The 17,638-nt window shown below is 50.8% G+C and overlaps 7 protein-coding genes and 1 non-coding gene across 8 annotated transcripts; 6 read left to right on the top strand and 2 right to left on the bottom strand.

The window, feature by feature from the left end:
• The first annotated feature begins 200 nt into the window (after positions 1-200).
• On the top strand, positions 201-272 carry SMAC4_14160. The gene has a single exon. It is a non-coding gene; the product is annotated as a tRNA-Trp (tRNA).
• Positions 273-365: 93 nt separating this feature from the next.
• Positions 366-1,337, bottom strand: SMAC4_07693 (uncharacterized protein). Its single transcript, XM_003350838.3, has one exon. It carries the CDS (start codon positions 1,316-1,318, stop codon positions 551-553), a length of 768 nt encoding a protein of 255 aa, XP_003350886.2. The 5' UTR covers positions 1,319-1,337; the 3' UTR covers positions 366-550.
• A 1,149-nt stretch (positions 1,338-2,486) lies between these two features.
• Positions 2,487-3,305, top strand: SMAC4_07694 (uncharacterized protein; the record flags this gene model as incomplete). The annotated part of the gene is made up of 1 exon (XM_024655739.2): positions 2,487-3,305. The coding sequence occupies exon 1, from the start codon at positions 2,550-2,552 to the stop codon at positions 3,303-3,305; it is 756 nt and encodes a 251-aa protein (XP_024511800.1). The 5' UTR covers positions 2,487-2,549.
• An 841-nt stretch (positions 3,306-4,146) lies between these two features.
• SMAC4_07695 (uncharacterized protein) lies at positions 4,147-4,398 on the top strand (the record flags this gene model as incomplete). Its single annotated transcript, XM_003350840.1, has 1 exon — positions 4,147-4,398. The coding sequence occupies one exon, from the start codon at positions 4,147-4,149 to the stop codon at positions 4,396-4,398; it is 252 nt and encodes an 83-aa protein (XP_003350888.1).
• A 1,313-nt stretch (positions 4,399-5,711) lies between these two features.
• SMAC4_07696 (uncharacterized protein) lies at positions 5,712-6,557 on the top strand (the record flags this gene model as incomplete). Its single annotated transcript, XM_003350841.2, has 1 exon — positions 5,712-6,557. The coding sequence occupies one exon, from the start codon at positions 5,712-5,714 to the stop codon at positions 6,555-6,557; it is 846 nt and encodes a 281-aa protein (XP_003350889.2).
• A 709-nt stretch (positions 6,558-7,266) lies between these two features.
• On the top strand, positions 7,267-7,888 carry SMAC4_07697 (uncharacterized protein; the record flags this gene model as incomplete). Its single annotated transcript, XM_003350842.1, has 2 exons — positions 7,267-7,419; positions 7,649-7,888. The coding sequence occupies 2 exons, from the start codon at positions 7,267-7,269 to the stop codon at positions 7,886-7,888; spliced, it is 393 nt and encodes a 130-aa protein (XP_003350890.1).
• A 2,132-nt stretch (positions 7,889-10,020) lies between these two features.
• Positions 10,021-12,054, bottom strand: SMAC4_07698 (uncharacterized protein; the record flags this gene model as incomplete). The annotated part of the gene is made up of 2 exons (XM_003350843.3): positions 11,019-12,054; positions 10,021-10,908 (listed from the first exon to the last, which is right to left on the bottom strand). The coding sequence occupies exons 1-2, from the start codon at positions 11,250-11,252 to the stop codon at positions 10,021-10,023; spliced, it is 1,122 nt and encodes a 373-aa protein (XP_003350891.2). The 5' UTR covers positions 11,253-12,054.
• A 3,984-nt stretch (positions 12,055-16,038) lies between these two features.
• On the top strand, positions 16,039-17,222 carry SMAC4_07699 (uncharacterized protein; the record flags this gene model as incomplete). The annotated part of the gene is made up of 2 exons (XM_003350844.2): positions 16,039-16,131; positions 16,247-17,222. 2 exons carry the CDS (start codon positions 16,039-16,041, stop codon positions 16,736-16,738), a joined length of 585 nt encoding a protein of 194 aa, XP_003350892.1. The 3' UTR covers positions 16,739-17,222.
• Positions 17,223-17,638: the final 416 nt, after the last annotated feature.

Raw genomic sequence — 17,638 nt, 5'->3', positions numbered from 1 at the left:
GGCAACGGCGTTTTCCCCGGCAGCTACCCCGGTGAGCCCGGGCCGGGCGCATTGACCTCTCCTCCCGTGTTTTGAAATCCAACAAAGTGTCCCTTTCTCCCTTCCAGCTCCCAACAGCCCAGACGGAACGAAGCATCCCGTTTCCCGCTTTCGACAAATTGCTCTAATAAGTGCCAGCTCTACCGATATCCCTCAACAATGGCCTCATGGCGCAACGGTAGCGCGTTCGACTCCAGATCGAAAGGTTATCCGTTCAAATCGGGTTGGGGTCAATCAAAGCTTCTAAGCAACATCTTTTTTTGGCGTTTTTCCAACCTCGCCGCAACCTTTTTATTTCCCATTCTCTCCACCCTTTTTTTTTTGCTCTTCTTCTTTTTCTGCTCTTTCATGAAACCAAGCATCTATCCTCTCTATCCTCCTTATCCTTCATCTTTCCCTCGGCTTATTAGAAGTCCGTGCCCGGGGCCGCCCTACCATAGTTTCCGTTTCTCCTCTTCCGTTAGACCACAACTCCAGTCAACCTCTTTTGTTGTCACCTTTACTCCGTCCGTTAGTCCATCCTCTCCATAACTAGAGTATACCCCCTCCCATCCTCCCAACCCCTCACCTCCACCTTCCACCCATCCACAAACGCGCCATCCCCTCTCCAACTCTCAGGAAACCACGCATCATCCTTCACACCCACCTCAACCTCCCTCAACTTCGCCCAGGGGCACTCCCCAATCTCCCCTGCCACCTTTATATTCATATTCATTAACCAGTCCCTCACCTCCCTAAACTCCTGCCTCCCCACCGTCGTTGTCCGATCACACTCCTTCCTCAACCTCCGTATCAGCCTCGCATATCGCTCCACGTAACAGATCCCCCCTTCTGACCGGCCGATATCAATCATATCCAAGTCCCAATTCACCCAATGATACCTAGAGGTAGCATGAGCCGGACGCGGACGGGGAGGATTGCCGTAACCGTAACCGTAACCGCAGCGGTCCGTGTCCCATTCTGAGAAAGCCTTTTGGTAGAAATTCAGTGCGACCGCGCGGGATTCATGGCATGTGAGCAGGAGAGATTGGAGGAATGAAGGTGGTGATGGTGGTATTGAGGACGAGGACGACGACGGCGCGGGGGCGACGAGTAATCTGTAGACGGGGGTCAAGGTGCGCCAGAAGGTGGCGACGCGGAGGTGGATGGTGCGCGGGGTGATTAGGGATTCCCAGATTTGGAGACGCAGTTCGAGAGGGAGGAAGGGGAAGGGGTGGAAAGTTGGGGTGGAGGTGGAGGTGGAGGAGTATGGGGAGTCCATGCTGGTTTTCCTGTCCATGAATGAGGTGCTTTCGTCAATGACGAAGGTGAGGTGAGGTGTTTTGGTGTGTCGCGATCGATAACTTCTGTGCCCATGGCATGATGGCTGCCCAAGTGGTGCACGCTTATGTCAGCGAGACATGATACGTCGGTCGTCGGCAGAGGACATGCATCTTCGAGTGACTCTGCGCCAGTCGTTTCGGGGGTAGTGGTGGGAAAGGCGGTGTAACGAAGCGGGCGCGTCCAATCGTTAATGTCATTACTGCCTGCGACGAGCAAACTCGACGACAACCTAAGTCATGCCGACTCTCAATTTATGCTGGCCAACTCCAGTCACTTCTTGTGTCTTTAACCTTGAAGTTTTCCCCCATCAACCGACCAAGCAATCTTCCAAATCCTTCAAAGCTTAGGTATTAGGTACCTACCTCTACCTACCTTAGCGTACCATGGCAACCACCATGTCTTCCAGGTATTCGACTCGTTGGACAAAAAGTCCGATTTTCTCGTCGACTGAGCCGACTGATAGAGCTCTGTCGTTGTCGTCGTCATTTTCGTCGTCGCCTGTCAAGCGTGGCACTTGGGCCAGGGTGGCTTTCGCTTGTTTAAAGATTGGTCGGTGTTGAAACGGAGGAGAAAGATCTTGTCATGTTATCGTGATGATTTGTGCATCGACCCGAGTGATATGCACAATGGCGGCCCAAGTCGTACAATACGCACGTGTTAGCGCCGCATAATGCGTCACTGGGCAGAGTACATACCGATAGTGATTCGTCAGTCGGCACCTATCATGTTAGGACTGGGAAAAACCGGCCCGAAAAGAGAGCGGGAGTAACCACTGTGACGAAGAAACCTGCCGATGGGTGGTACGACATTGTTGGCTGGCCGAGTCACCTCAAGTATTTAAACCTTAAGCTTCTCCCCGTGAAGTACTAACTGTAAGTTCGCCCACTGGGCGATTCGATTACAAGTGTTGGGCCGCGTTTACGCTATGGGCAACACATGATTTACACTGGCAATAGGCCTCGGTTTGCCCTCGGATCAATGGTTTTGGTGGACAGTTAGGGCATTGCTCTTAATTTTGTATGCTAGACTCACCGGTGCGGCACGTCTCATGCCCTACGGGAGGCGGAAGTAGACGTTAAAAATAACAACACAACAACAACAACAACAACAACAAAGTACTAACTGTAAGTTCCATGTAAACAGCCTTTACGTTGTCCAGAATCATACCATTAAATCGTCCCGCCACGATGACTACCACCTTCCACTCCTTCCCCCGACTCCCTGTCGAGCTCCGCATCATGATATGGGAAGCAAGTATTTCTCCACGCCTCATTCCCACCTACGTCCGCACTATAGACAAGTTGACCGAAAGAAAATACTACCTCGCGGTTGAAGCACCACCTCTGCACGTCATCTCATACACGCCCACGACACCACCACCCATCCTCCACGTTTGCCGGGAATCCCACAACGTGGCCCTCAAGTTCCAAGGCGGCTACAAAAGGGTTATCTCGAAGCAGTGCATAGCACACGTATACAAATCGATCGTCGATCCCGTTGACTTGGAGCCGTATGTCTGGGTCAACTTTGAACTGGACATGGTTGATGTTGGTACCGCGCCATTCAAAGCCTTTGACTGCATTTTGGGGGACGGTGGGAGGGTTAGGCGGTTGAAACTCGAGCGGCCGCCTTCCAAGAAATGGAGGGTTGATCCATGTCTAGAATGGGATATCGTGGGACAAAGCGAGGAGTTGAGGGAGATGTGTGTGTGTATGTCTGGCCAGGATATATCTCACCGGAGCCTGAGAGAAGAAGCGGACTTGGCAGAGTCGAATAGGATGTTGGAGGATCTATATAGGCCATCGATGGGCGCGCCGAGGAGTGTGAAGTGGACAAGAGCCTGTAGTGATGAATGTGACTTTACAGATGAACGGATGAAGGTTCATTTTCATCTGGTGTCGGAGAAGATTGAAGCGGAAGCAGCGAATGGGTCTTGTTCGTGAAGTAAGAACGGGAACGTTTAGGGAAGAGAGAAAAGGCAGAAAGTGTCATTTGCTGCACATCATGATGTGTGTCCAGCTTTCATGTATTGAAATTGATGGTAGAAGAATGGAAAAAAACGGAGATTGAAGCAAAGTGATGGATACAGAAATGAAAGAGAGAAACAACAGAGCAAGTAAAATGCAAGGAGGAGACTGAAGTGGTAATGCTTTAGTAGTCGTGCTAGATTCTCTTGCCTCCTTCCTTCCTACATGTACAAAGGCTCTTTCCCAGGAAGATATCACCGTTTGCTCTCGGTCCTACTCGATCGAATTGATGTTGATGAGATACTGCCGGCATAAGCGTAAGACGACGGTCAGAATCGATGAGGTAATGTGTTTGGTACAGCAGAGAGGGAAGGAGGACAGGTCCTAATGGGCAGGGCGCTCTTTCCTTTCTTCTGCATTCGTTTTGCGTCATGTATGTATGACAGAGACAGTCAGTCACCTGCAAAACAAGAGCACTTTGATCACGTCAACTGGAATCTGAAATTACGGAAGAACCAGGAGGAGAGCAAGAGCAAAAAAGTTCCATTCACTTTCTTCTTTGCATACCGTACTCAAACAGAACTCCGACAAAAAAAGATTAGAAGAATACTTCGGAACACGATCGGACGGAAACTACAAAGAACCCTCGAATATCGCATTATTTCCGTCTACTATTCCCTTCTGTCCATCCGATCTATACCCTTTTCGCCGACGCGATCCAGAAAGCCCAAGAAAACCGACGAGAAGAAACAAGAACCGGACTCGCCAGGGTGACGAAAGCCGGACCAATACTGAAGAAGAGCAGGAGCAATAGAAGATGGAGAATAGCAAGCTCAAGTCCGACAACGCCTCTCTCCAAGCCGAGTTCAAGGCTTTCAAGCAGGAGTTCTATACCAAGGAAACCAAGGCTTACTGGATTTGCGAACTTGCTTGCATCAATTGGCCCAACCTCGGCGACAGTCTCCAGTCGCTGCTTTTCCACCACAGGCTCCTCATGTGGATGAAGAGCGACCGCGCAACCTACCCCATTGAGAAGTTCTTTGCAAGATGGTCACTGGCATGCTCTTGAATGGAACCCAATCCTGGTAGGCGTTGACTTGCTGAGGACGGGACCAACCGGGAGCCCGCACCCCAGGCCCTGTGCCAGTTGTCGACACATCTGGAAGCCCATTCGCGGATTTGCCTTGCCTCTTTGTTTGCTCTGTCATGCAGCCTCCGCCTTGCTCCTTCATCCTGACGATGTCTATTGTGGCCAGGCACCCAGTGCACCTCGAGGCTGACGTCCATGAGAGCCGAGGACAAGGGCACAAAGGAGGAAAGGATGCTCGACCAAAGTCTTAAATGTGAAACTGCAACCATCAATTAGGCGCGAAGAAGCTGGAACCAGAGGTCAAAAGGCACATCTCGACCCACGGACAGCTCTTCTTCCTCTTCCACCTTTTCAATTGCCCTGCCATTGCCATTATCCTCTCGAAATTGACAGCTTTTCCTCCGCACAGCTTTCTATAACTCTCTTTGGTTTTATACCCCTTTTCCACTTCGCCATTCAACCATCTGATCCTGTCGTTCTCAACATGCATGGCAGCCCATACTTGTCCACTTCTCAACCTTTTCCACCGCCATATGCGCATGCGGCCAGGCCAGTGAAAGAATCGGTATTGCGCGCGACGCTCCGACAATTGCATCATGTTCAGATTCAGTACAAAGTCCTAGAAAACGGCAGATGAACAGGACATATTCTTGAAGTTTCTGGAAACGACATCATTGTCCAACTCTTCACCAGTCGTCATTGCTTGATGTGTGCTAATTTCTCCTTCTCTGCCTTTTTCCGCTGCTCTTTCCCCTTTCCTATGCCTTTGCTTCTATTTCCTGCGTGGTAGGGCGACGCTTCTTGCGCGGACTGTCGTGTTCATCGACCTTTGTCATGCCGGCCTTCGTGTCCTTGGAGTTCGGTTGATGTGGCCGGGCTCTGTTGCTTTTGTTGCTGCTTCTGGTGCTGTTGCTGGCTGAAGTTGACAGTATCGAGGCCGTGTGGTCTACCTTGTCACCTGCATCTCGTTGTGGGACGCAGGCCGTCTGGTAAACCAGAGTCACTTCTTGTTTCCTCCCTTATCTTCCTGCTGAGATCACTTTCTTACTCGCCCGGTTTCTCGTCCCATGGTTCATTGCAACGGTTCAGCAACGGCTCTCTGTGACGTGGTTCTATTTGTTCTTCGTGTGTAATTCCGACAATGTCGAGCGCTCCTCTCTTGGTGTTGCGCGACCACTGATCTTGTTCTTCATTGCACGTATTGCCATGATTCTTGTGAGGGTTCGTGTTTGGTTCGAGCCCACACCAACAACCGGCAAGACACCCAAGTGGTGGTCTTTACAGACGCCTCGATGGTCCTAAGACAGCCGACCAGCACCTCTGCCGGGGTAGGGGTGGTATTTCGTCGCCCTATCGTCGCCCCCGCCGGTCACGCGCTTGGCATGCTCGAGATCCAGGCGGGCCAGGCAGTGTCGATGACGGACGAAGCCCATGCCATAAACTCGACGGGCGCAGAGACCTTCGCTGTCTCCTTTGCCACCCACGTCGCCATGGTTGAGCTGTACCGCCTGGAGGGCAGGTTGGCAGAGGAGCAGCGGAGGAGGAAGCAGGAAAAGGAGGCAAAGAAGGCCGTCAAGAAACAGCGTAAGCTGGCACGGAAGGAGAGGCGGAAGAGGCGAGACGAAAAGAGAAGCAAGGAGCGCCGGCAAGAGAAGAAGGCAGAAAGAAAGGAGAGGAAGATGGCCAGAAGACAGAAGAAGTCGGCGAGGAAGGCAGACAAGTTGGAGGAGAGGCGAACCAAGGTCACGGTCAAAATCATCGACGACTCCCAGGGCGCCCTCCTTATGCTTGACGGCCAGCTCCCCATCCCCGTCGACAATCCGGGCCTACGCCTGGCTGCCGCGGCTGCAATCCAGCAGTCGATGGAGCTTGAGCGGCGTTTCATCAACCGACCTGCGGCCTCGAAACTCATGAACGTTAAGCTGGAGCTGCACTGGATGCCGGGTCACAGCAAGCTCAAACCGCTGCTCCATAAGAAGCCTGAGGCTGAAGCAGTTCATGCCTGCAAAATGGGTCACCCCAAGAGGTGGATCCATGACCTGCATGGCGAGTTGCCTGCTTGTGACAAGCCTGCTATGTCTTTTCTTCCGGAGCAAATTGGCGACCAGCAGCCACTCCCTACCTCTACCTCCGACTAGGGTTGAGGTACATACCTACCTCTATACATCGCAAGACTTCTATTTCGACATCACGAACGGGGGCGATGGAAGCAGATGGAAAAGTCCCCCAAAACTCACGATGAACACTCCTCGATTACGACCGCAAAGCTTTCCTCTCGGAGATCACAAAACGCGCAAAAATTTACCATTTGAACAAGAATACTGTACCGCTACATCATTTTTACAGCCAGGAATATGCCCAACATTCTACACCAGGGCCTCTTTATTGCTTTTATTATGCGAATTGCTACAAAGAACCACAGTACCTCTTGGTTGTTCCGAGAACCACCGCTCGTTCTTTCCTCTCGAAAGGGGAAAGTGAGTCATTTGAGGCATGATAATGGGAAGGCGAGACTTTGAGGCTCTGACAGATTCCAGGTAATGCTTCGGAACCGACCCAGGTTCTGGTGCAATGCCTTCCACCATCGCAACATGGCAGTTTGGAGCATCAGGGCATTGGAAATGAAGAAGGTGCGAGGGCAACACTGGAAGTTACAATCCGTACTCACTCGCTCAAGGCAAGACAGACCCAGGAGACTTCAGACACTAGCAATGGTTTATACATGAGGGGACCCCAGCCTCGCACCGTACGAGTGCAACAACGGGATCGGCTCAACATGACATTCGGTTATTTATCCTCGACTCATCCATTGCCAAGTATTCATTGCCTTCTTCATTTCTTAACCCGATGGATCTATTCGACATATTTAATGCTGACGCGGATGTCAACGGTACGGAATCCTCCTTCGGCATCACCAGAGGCCCGGTTTCTTGGGCTGCTACCGACGAAAACCAAAATGTTGGACAAGCTGAACAGACGATTCCGGTCTCCGGAGAAGCCGTATGTGGTCTTCCAATTCCACGCCTCAACCACATTTATACTTTGTTCCCTGAGCTCTTTAGCTGATATCGCTTCCTCGCCACATCCCTCGGCTAACCTTTATCTTTAACATCCAGGACCATTCCCACAGTCAAGCCATATTCCCGGGGCTCGTGATGCCTGTTCCAATGCTTCAGGCTACAGTTTTTAATACAGGATACATGCAGCCTAACCAACAGTCAACCGCCAGCAACTTCTTTTTGGATTTTACGTCCGCGTCCTTTGCCCCGACAATGCCTTCTACCATGCTCTCCAGGCCAGGTTGTTTTACCAGATACATGCCACTCAACCAACCGCCAACGGCCAGTCACATCCCCCTCCACTGTACATTCAAGTCTGCCTCCAACAACAGCATATACCCATCCCCAAGCAACGCCCCAAGCTCGACCACAGCCTCCACCTTCACCTCCGCGGCCACAGCTACGAGTAGCCAACCCACTAACAATTACACCTCTCCCGTCGATACATCATCAACCAGCGACGGAGAAAGCCGCACGTGCAGACCCTGCGGGGGCTACGTTTATTCGTCATATAAGACCTATGTTGGGCACTGCAAAACGGACAAACACCACAACAATGTCGCTCGATTAACAGGTCGTGCTCCAGACTCAACTCCAAGGAGCTTCTTATGCCCCTTCCACCAAGACTGCGAGCACATGCATCAAAAGACGAGGCGGGAGGGCTTTCGCAGCAAGGCCAGCCGCACCCACCATATCTGGAAATATCACTCACACAAAGTGATTCGAGAAGGAGTAAACTACATCGGTAGTCTTAGTGGTACGGACGATGCTCCAAACGATGCTCTAGACGATGCTCCAGACGATGCTCCAGACGATGCTCCAGACGATGCTCCAGACGATGCTGCCAGTACCCCCGGAGCGGCTCTTTTGTCCCTACCTAGACTACGGGCACCTGATCGAAAAGATGAGGCAGAAGGGCGTTAAAAATGAGGAAGGCCGCAACCACCATATCAGGAGATATCACTCCTCGCATAACCTGTCTTCTTGAGATGAATGTGGAGAGTCTGAATGAGTGAGAGATTGAACAGAAGGGGAAGGAATTGGATGATAGGTGTGTGTTCAAGGCGAGATGACATGCATCATGACTGCGGAGAAACTGTTACTCGAGGCTTGGATGGGGGGGGGGGGGGGGGGGTTTGAAGCAAAGAAAGGGAAGAAAGAATAAAATTAAAGCACTTAACTAGCGAAAGCGATGGAGGATAAGGTAGCAAAGCGTAGTCAAAGCTTTGTACGAATGAAAGTTGATGGATCCCCCCATCTCTAACTCCTATAAAATATTTTCATAACCGTTCGAATGACATGTACTTAAGGGAAGTAGGCGGCGTGGCACGGGTACTTACCCTCAGCTCTTTATTTAGGAAAACACTCACTTCACAGTTTATACTTCTACGGCAAGGAATATTGCTAAAGTGGAAGTGATTGAATGCTACCCGAAGTGTCCTAGTAAAATACGCCCTGGCAGCCAGTACGTGTAACCGTTAGGTATTTAATAACTGTATGTACCGTTCCATTACCCGTTACAGGACGGGTACTGGACGGGACTGTGTCCCAGAAATTGTGATTGGAGAACCGGCCGCGGTACCTGAACCCGTTCGGCAGCGTCCGGATTCCTTGAAGGAGACAGGGACAGGACAAGGTCAGGGGCTCTTTCCGCCTCGTGCTTGTACTGCCCTTGTCCTGGTCACAGCATGATAAAACATGGTATTTTTGACCAATGAAGGCTCTCTCTTGGCCCCCTGAACTTTCCTAATCGGTCCAAATCTGTCAGATCTGCCAAGAGCAAGTCTGAGTGACACCTTCCACAGCATACAAGCTCCTTGTAACGTGCGGAACGTACCGTTTCTTTATTACAGACCTGAATGGCTGTTTTGGACAACGGGAGCCAGTTGGAGCCAGACAACCGGTCGGATATGATGTGGATGTGTCCTTCGGAGCTGTGGAGGAATAAACGGTCAAAAAAACAGAAGACAGGGATATAGCAACGGTATGTTATTTTATTATTCTCGCTATTACCTATACTTGCTGTCCTATCTACATCCCAAGTCGTAACAACCAGCGTTAAGGGCAGAGTTCATGAATGGGGTTATTACATATTATATCCACGCGCCGAAAGATACGAGAGACAAAACCGCAGCTTCGAAAGATCTTTACTGAGGAAAGAAAAGAAACGGGAAAAAAAAAAAGAAAGAAAAAAAAAAAAAGAAAAAAAAAAAAAAAAAAAAAAAAAAAAAAAAAAAAAAAAAGAAAGAAAAGAAAGAAAAAAAAAAGAAAAAAAAGAAAGAAAAAAAAAAGAAAAAAAAGAAGTGGCAAACGAGTCCCTGAAAGACAAACCAAACAGAAAGAGAGAGAGTGGGGAGTGAGTAACCATATGAAACGAAACGAAACGAAACATATCTCTCAGCACGATCATGAGAACTATCCTGACTAACTTGGAAGTCTAGTACCTCAACATCAGTGGTGCGTACCGCAACACTTGTACTAGGATCCAGACTTCTTGTACTTAAACGTAAGGTACCTCTATGGTAGGCGACCTGACTCGCACCTACCGCATGCGCCGTACCTCTTGCTCCTGCTCCTCCTCCCGCTGCTGTTGTCCTCGTGCGCGCCGTCTGTCCTCGAGAAACTGGAATTGTCCCTGTTGGTCCTCCTGTTGTTGTCCTTGTGGTTGCCCCCATTTTTTCTTATGTTTGTCGGTTTTCTCATGACGGTCAAAGTCCCGCTTGGCGTCGGTGGAAAAGCGGCAGGGGTCACAGATGTAGCGGTGGGAGTTCCGGTAGTGATATGATTTTCTGTACACCCCTTTTCCTTCTGTCTTTCTGTTCTTGCATTTCTTTGCGCTTGTGCTTGTTTCCTGTCCGGAGAGTTCTAGGGCAGGGGTGTTGTGACCGGGGGTGTAGTTGAGGTGGTTGTAGCCTTTGCCGGCTCCCGTCGTGCAGGTGGTAGTCGTGATGATGGGTGGCGTGGGTGTTGTAGAAAGGAGACTCGGGGCCAGCAGAGACATGTTGTCGGGCACCGTGCTCGTCTGTATTGCTAGAGTCGGGTCAAGCTGGAGGCTGAGGTCGAGGCCAACGTGGGTGGTTGGCGCGTGGATATCAGCAGGGCCATAAATCGGGGTATCCACCGGTATAGTGGAATGCGTTCCGTGGACGACATGAGCATTGCCGTTAAAGGGATTTGGCGGCAAGGTTGCGGAGCGATGGGTGTTGTTGTTATTATCGAGATTCAAGGTGTCGAACACTGTCTCTTGATGTCCGCCATACATCATGCTAATGTTTCGACCGCTTTCCAAGCCACCCATGTAGCTGCCTCTCGGAAATGAGTTATCCAGAAAACACCCGTAGTCCGATCCTCCGGGTATGAATGGTTCAGGGGTCGCAAAGACGCCCGGATATGTCCTCATGGAAGACATGGCGAGTTGTGGACCGGCGTACTGAAGGCGTCATCATGTTAGCGGCTGTCGACTTGATGCTTTTCCCCGAATGAGGTGACAGAAGCCGAAGGGGTCCGATGAGGTGAACAGGGTGTGCTTTTGGGACGTACATGGATGGTGGGATACAGCGCTTGACTGGCCTGTCCAGGCTCAGGCTCCGTGTAGGAAACTGGGTCCAAATCCATCCCGTTGCCATTGTGAGCAACAATCCAGTGAACATCGGAGTTGCCCGCTTGAATTTTGGACATGGACCCGGAGATGTCATCGTCGTTAACGGGAGAATAGCTCATCGATGACCAGTTAAACTCCATTGGAATGTTACCAAGATGGTGACTTGTCCTCATACTCGAGCGTCGCAGCCTTTGGAGACAGATGCTTCTAGTACTTGGCGAGCGAAGGGTCCTCGAATAATCGTAGGTTGGGTATCGAGAGTCAAGGCTAGCACCTGGTGTTGAGATTTGGGAAGTGGCAGAAGACCCGGACCTGTGGGCGTCTTATGAAGTTGAATCGAAGCCATGGCCCAGACGTGCTGGGCAGAAAGCTGGAGTTAGCTTGCGACGCCATCTTGGGTATCGATAGAGTCGGTCATCTGTGTCGATGCTCGAAAAGCCTCGGGCCACGAATCGTAATCGGCATCAAATACCATAGACTTGGAGCAGGCGTGGAGACGTCGATGCGATTTGCTGGCGACGGGGCTAACTCTGCCGTCGTCATCTGGAGCCTTGCTTCATTGTGCAATGGCCTTGGAGGTAGACAGGTAGTGGAAGGGCTATCCCCGACATTGAACTGGAGGGTGGAAAAGTCGGGGTTGTTAGAGTCATTGCCAGCGAATGCGATGATCTGATTGCAAGGCTGGAAGACCATAGAAAGGCGTAAAAGGATGAATTGGCAGACGGTGTTGAGGGAAAGAATTGACACACGAGGCGCAGTTGTTCTCGCATCCCGGATTGTTTGTTGTAAGAAAGTTCCCCAGAGTTCGAGGTCAACCCTGGAAGGAAGCAAGAGGTGAATGCTAAGCAGAATGCCTGTTAGCAGGTACCTCCAGAGAGCTTTGTTTAAGCGGTAGAAACAGTCGTAGGCTAACAGACTGCTTTAGCGGCTCTCGGCAGTCGCGGGGTTGAGTGCATGGGCCAAGCTTCCACTTGAGTGCTCTTGTTCTGTGGGTCGTTTTACACGTGTGTTTGAGTTGATGCCTGTAAGCGCTGTGTCTAGCAGACCACTGGGCAGCATCGCATCGCCAATGATACGGGAGGCCGTCGGACTACTGCATCGAGGTCTTCGAAGAAACGAACAGTGGAGAATGCAATAACTACACGTCATTCAGCCTCATCCAAGGCGATCTCAGCCGCTAGACCGTTTGGTGTCAAGGACGATGTGTACCTGGATGCTGGAACCTATGAGCTGTCGGTATAAAAGCCTCATCTAACGTCCGTAGCTTTAGTTCCTGTACCTGTCTACCACGTCCTTGGCCTGGCGCAGTGAGATCGGATGGAAATGAAACATATCACATCGCTTGGAACTCGGCTTACGGTCGGATGAACAAGGCCCAAGCTTTATTTCAACGTCTGGACTATGTTGCTTTCTTTGGGCCGTCACGTCCTGGCGACTTCATGCATTGAGGGGTAAAGCCGTTGATGACGACTTCATAAACGGCGTCCCAGAGAATGCGAAGCATTCCATCAATTGCAAGTAGATGAACGGCATGGACGGTTGTTTGAGTTTGGTTGACGGTAGACGGTACGTTGGGTAGCTACGCGAGGGTTGATCCTCAGCACAAGGATGCCCAACCAGTCAACCGCAGTGCTGACACTTTCACCGTGTAAGGTATCGTCAGTACGTACTTTAGATACATGTGTACAAGCACTTGCACAACCCACAGAGAAGGCACCGCATTTGGCGCCGAGATCTGGACCGCCCGCATAGTGCTTAAACATAACAGACGTACACTACATAAGTTCAAGGTAGCTTCAAGTCAAGGATTGAGCGATGTCATTTCCTGGGGAAGAGATGTGCCTGGTCTGCCGGTACCTGTACGGTACGCACCCGTTGTCAAATTCTCCCCAACCCGGACCTAGCTAAGGTAAGATTAAGCCCGGTGGCTGAGCCATGGTACCAACCTGGAAACACACCGTTGGTTACACCTCGTCCCGAATACCGAATGCGCCTCTTTGCCCTGAAACACGTCGAGTGTGCAAAAGATCTTCGCCGAAGCTTTTCATATATCCACTGGGATTTTCCCATGCTTTTTTGGTTAGCGCACCTATCGGTAATAGCGAGAGTGCCTGAGGCTCTGTAGCGGCCTCCACTTCCAACGACAACGACAACAACAAGAACAACCAGCGTTCACGGACATCTTCACCATATCGCCCAGCAAGGGGCAATGATCAACTCAACCAACACTGGCACGTACGTAGACAAGTGGAATAGTCGAGGCATTTATCGGTACCCAAGGACGTCGGCAAAGTCCGTTTGGGCTCTGCGTCTAGGTAATCCTTCATGACTACGACGGTGAAGATCACAACGACCCTAAGCTTCTACCAAAGATGCCGTGGGAGCCTCACTGCACCGGGTGAAAGGCGTCATACATAATGTCCATGTTCGTTGGGAAAATTACCTGAGTGAAGGTTACATAGCAGATCCACTTGGCATTTCAATCCAGGGCATCAAAGAACATCTCAATTGGTTGGAATCCCGGTTTCATCGTTTCGTCACCATACTTATTACCATCTTGATTTCAAAAGCATTACGGAAGCAACCGCACCGGGTACCTGCTCCCATCCGGGCCCACCAAGACAGCCGGGCATCTGGGTCTTGCGCAAAGATGCTGACGTCGTTAACGCCTGAGCAACGACCGACAACAAGCAACAACAAAGACCACAGATGCCCGAGTTCTGGCATTGAACGGTGAACACCTTGCCAGCAAATCCTCAACGCAGCCCTGTCCAGCTGAACTTCAGAGGTTCAATGCCAGACTCCTGTGATACATCACTGATTTGTCAATGCCACACGATCTTGGCTTTTGGGATCATCTTGCTGAGGTTATGAGGTGGACTACCACATTCTCAGTCTACACTTTGTTTGACTCCCTTCTTTTCCATTTCTCCTATTTTCCAAGTCCGCTGAGATGAACTAATGGCGCCGGGAAAGATACCCACAGTCGGAGTTGCGGAGCCAACATACACGTCGCACATCAACGCACACGGAAGATCCACGAAATATCGCCGTAGGGCGAGGCATACTGAACTTCCATCCAGAAAGATTGATGACTCAACTTCGCAAGTCTCCAAGGCTCTCCGGAAGCTCACGTACCTTCACAGACGTCTTCTTGATCACCAGCTGGTCTTATCCGGCTCACTGGAGGATGCCATAGGTAATGAACATGCCAGTTCTAAAAAATACCATCCGCTACCAGGTACATTCCACGGTCCATTAACCCTTCACCCAACAACGCATTCACGGTATTTCTACTTAAACCTGGGCAGCACAATCAATCCAGTCTCCCCCGGAAATAACAAAACTACGCAAATATCTACCATGGAAGTACACCTGGAGGAAAGAGGAACAATATGAACACATTGACCAGCCAAGCTTCGGGAAATTCGAATATTTTTGTTGATTGGTTATGCTCACCCTAGCGCCTCTTTTCTCACACCCCAAAATTTTTTTCTTGGCACCCGCTGTTAGTCGGTTGTTAGCGGCGAAGCCAAGAACTAACCTTTTTTTGGTGCCTTTGGGTGCCTTAGGGCTATCAATGGCTTAACCCACCATTTCGACCTTCGGCGGAAGGATTCTGGAGAGTTGACCTCCGTCTACGACAACGCCGGTAGCTCTCGAAGCCGAGCTCTTCGACAATATCTACTACCCGAGGAAGATAAAGGGGCGCCGAGGATAGTACCGTTCACCGGGCACAAGCCGCATCGAATGACAACCACCTCGAAAACTCTGCCTTAGGACGCCGCTTGCCGGACCCAAAACGGCTGGGCTGCATTCTAATCGCTATATCTTCTTCGATCCTCGATGATATCGATAACCACATCGACTATCTCCTTTTCAACTAAGGGAGGACGGCGGACCAATTTTGTAGGTTTCTCCCCTTGAGGTTTCCCTCCAACGGCGTTGACCTCTATTACTTCAAATCAGCTACGGGATTTGTGGGAGTCCGTGCACGGGCGCGGACAGGAGGGCTCAGCCCGAGCAGCAAATGCTGATTGGGGCCCCTAACTAAGGTATCTCTTTTCGGGGGCAACGAATTTATCTGGCTTTAAGCCGTGGTTTGCGCTCTACTTTTTGGGGTTATAGAGGGAGGATTTGGGCTCTTTCTTGTATCTATCCGGTAGCTGTCGCACGTCTCATGCCCTTCGGGAGGCGGAAGTAGACGTTAAAAATAACAACAACAACAAAAAGCCTCTTTTCTCACAAATAGGAACAGTTCCATAGGGCGCTGGCGTCATACCCAATCGATGAAGAGACTGAACTCTGAAGTCTGTCTGCCTATCATTGGAAGGGGCGAAGCCTACACAGGTAAGACAGTAGCTGTTAGTACGCTATCAGCCGGTAGACCATTGAGCGGGCATTTAGTTTTTGTAAAGTCCGCTGTCAAGGGAACTGCACTAACATCGCTACGTCAACCTGGGGCTCCTGATTTGCCGGAGCTAGGTTGTTCCTCGCAGTCGATCTTTCCCTGTTTTGAACTTCTTTCTCTTGGAGCGCTGTCTGCATAAGCCACCGGAAGCCACCTGTGCTAGGGTACGTTGTCTCGTCGAATAATCGTCGAGATTCAAGTGCGGCGGACAGGTTGTTCGCCAAGCTTGGCGAGCTTCCGGAGATTTACTACGTTGCCGTCTTTTATGCTCGTTGAAAACGATTCAAGTTTGTCCCTAAGGCCTCATAACTCAACAACGGGCGCTCTGATGGCTTGGCCTCCTTGAGGCTCTAAACATTTCTCAAGTTTTAAAGAGAACCAATGCCCACCATGCTGCCTCCATAGTTGCTCTCTCCATTCAGTCCTAAGCCTTTCTTCATACCACCACTCAATCTTCACCTCGCGAGCAGGTAGCTATCGACCTCATGGACTTTTCAGCTTTCTATTAAGGGTTATCACCAGTTCACCTCCTCGGCAATGTTAATGATATGACCTTTTTCGACAATGAGGGTGATCAGGCCCAATGGGAAGGTCTTGACCTGGAACAGGTCCCCAACCAGCTCGTCAGTTTTGGCCTAGGGGTAACTTAGTCCTTGACTTTTCGCCCTGCTAACTTACCGTCATGACGGATAAGGCAATGAGAGTTCTTGCCTACTTGATAGGTAACCAAGCTAATCGCATCGGATTTTGTTACAGTACCCTGACCCTGATGTTAGCAATCCCAACCAGACGAGCGGCTCGATGGTCCTCGGCTCTTCGAATGCAAGCAACATAGCTAAGCCTCCTAGCCACTTGCTCTTCCAACCGACTCCAGCTCCCGGAAACAACTTCAACATCGTCGCCTCGAGAGAGAGTGGTGAAGCCTCGGGTTCAGCTGCAGCCATTCAAGAGTCACCACATACTCCCAGCCCCAAGCTCTTCACCTGCGACTACTGCGGTTCCATCTCCGCCAAGACGCCGCGAGACTTCAATCGTCACTTGGGTACTAAGAAGCATCGCAAAATCCTCAGCAAGAACACCAGCAAGGGCAGCAATGACAAAGTGCCACTCGAAGACTTCCAGTCATTGACCCCTGGCTCGGGATTCCGCTGTCCAGTTTCGAACTGCAACGGCAAGACCTTTCCGCGCAAGGATAACCTGTGGAGGCATATTGCCAAGATGCATGGGATCTCGGATCGTGGAGCATGATGAGGTGTTGTGAGGGTTCGAGGATGTTGAGGTTGGTAAACGCTGGTTTTTTTGGGGGGGTTCACTTCTTTTTCTGTTAGCGAGGTACTTATAAGGGGGGATAGAGAATCCATGAGTGAGTGTAAGTTCTGGAGTTAGAAGGAGTATATGCCACCAGAAACATCAATGCATAGCAGTACTTCTGAGGTCGCGCAACGCTTTCTGTCCTGTCTCGTGTGTGTTGGTGATCCTCTGGAGCGGTGTCAGCTCGGCAGCTGAGTCTTCCACTAGCACGCTTATGGGCGCTTTGGTATCGTATGACAGATCCATGACAACGCCGAGAAGCATCGTGTCTTCGTATGATGCTGTCAATGACTTCATGTATGTTCAGTATTAAACCCCCTTCAACCATTGGGCGTGATCCCACTGACGAGTGTTCAAGGTGAGTTTCGAAGAGTATCAAGACGGTGTTAGTGGTGTCCAAGTCTTAGCCCAACATTGACTCGGCCGCCAAGCCTTTGTGGAACCTGCCGCACTAACAATTTCGCCCGCCAGCGTTAAAGACGAAACTGCCCAGGTGGAAGGTCGAGGCAAACACAGGTTCGCCAATTTGATCTCACTCTCTCTCCGCCTGCTGATCCAGCGGGCGGTGACAGGAGATCAGTGACCAAATTGTCATCGAGGCCCAACCTCACCAAGGCGCCGGGCTGTACAGAATGGTCTGGTAACGTAATCTCCGGGTCGGGGTCATGGTCGCTCGCTCAATTGTCCGGTCCGGTCCGCCTCCACTCCTCGATTGAGGGTTCTATATCCAGCGCGAGCCCGATGGGCAGACGTGCAAATAACCTCAAGATGGGTGCGTACAGCACGGGCTTTGTGAATTGGTGAGAGGTCGATCAAGGCTCGGCGCGGAAAGTTTTG

Source organism: Sordaria macrospora, chromosome 7 (genome assembly GCF_033870435.1).
Source record: "Sordaria macrospora chromosome 7, complete sequence".
NCBI lineage: Eukaryota > Fungi > Ascomycota > Sordariomycetes > Sordariales > Sordariaceae > Sordaria > Sordaria macrospora.
This window is presented reverse-complemented; position numbering and strand designations above follow the sequence as displayed.

What these genes read in the sequence shown, in the direction of transcription:
- SMAC4_07693 (XM_003350838.3), bottom strand. Translation starts at nt 1,318, where the DNA reads ATGGACAGGAAAACCAGCATGGACTCCCCATACTCCTCCACCTCCACC.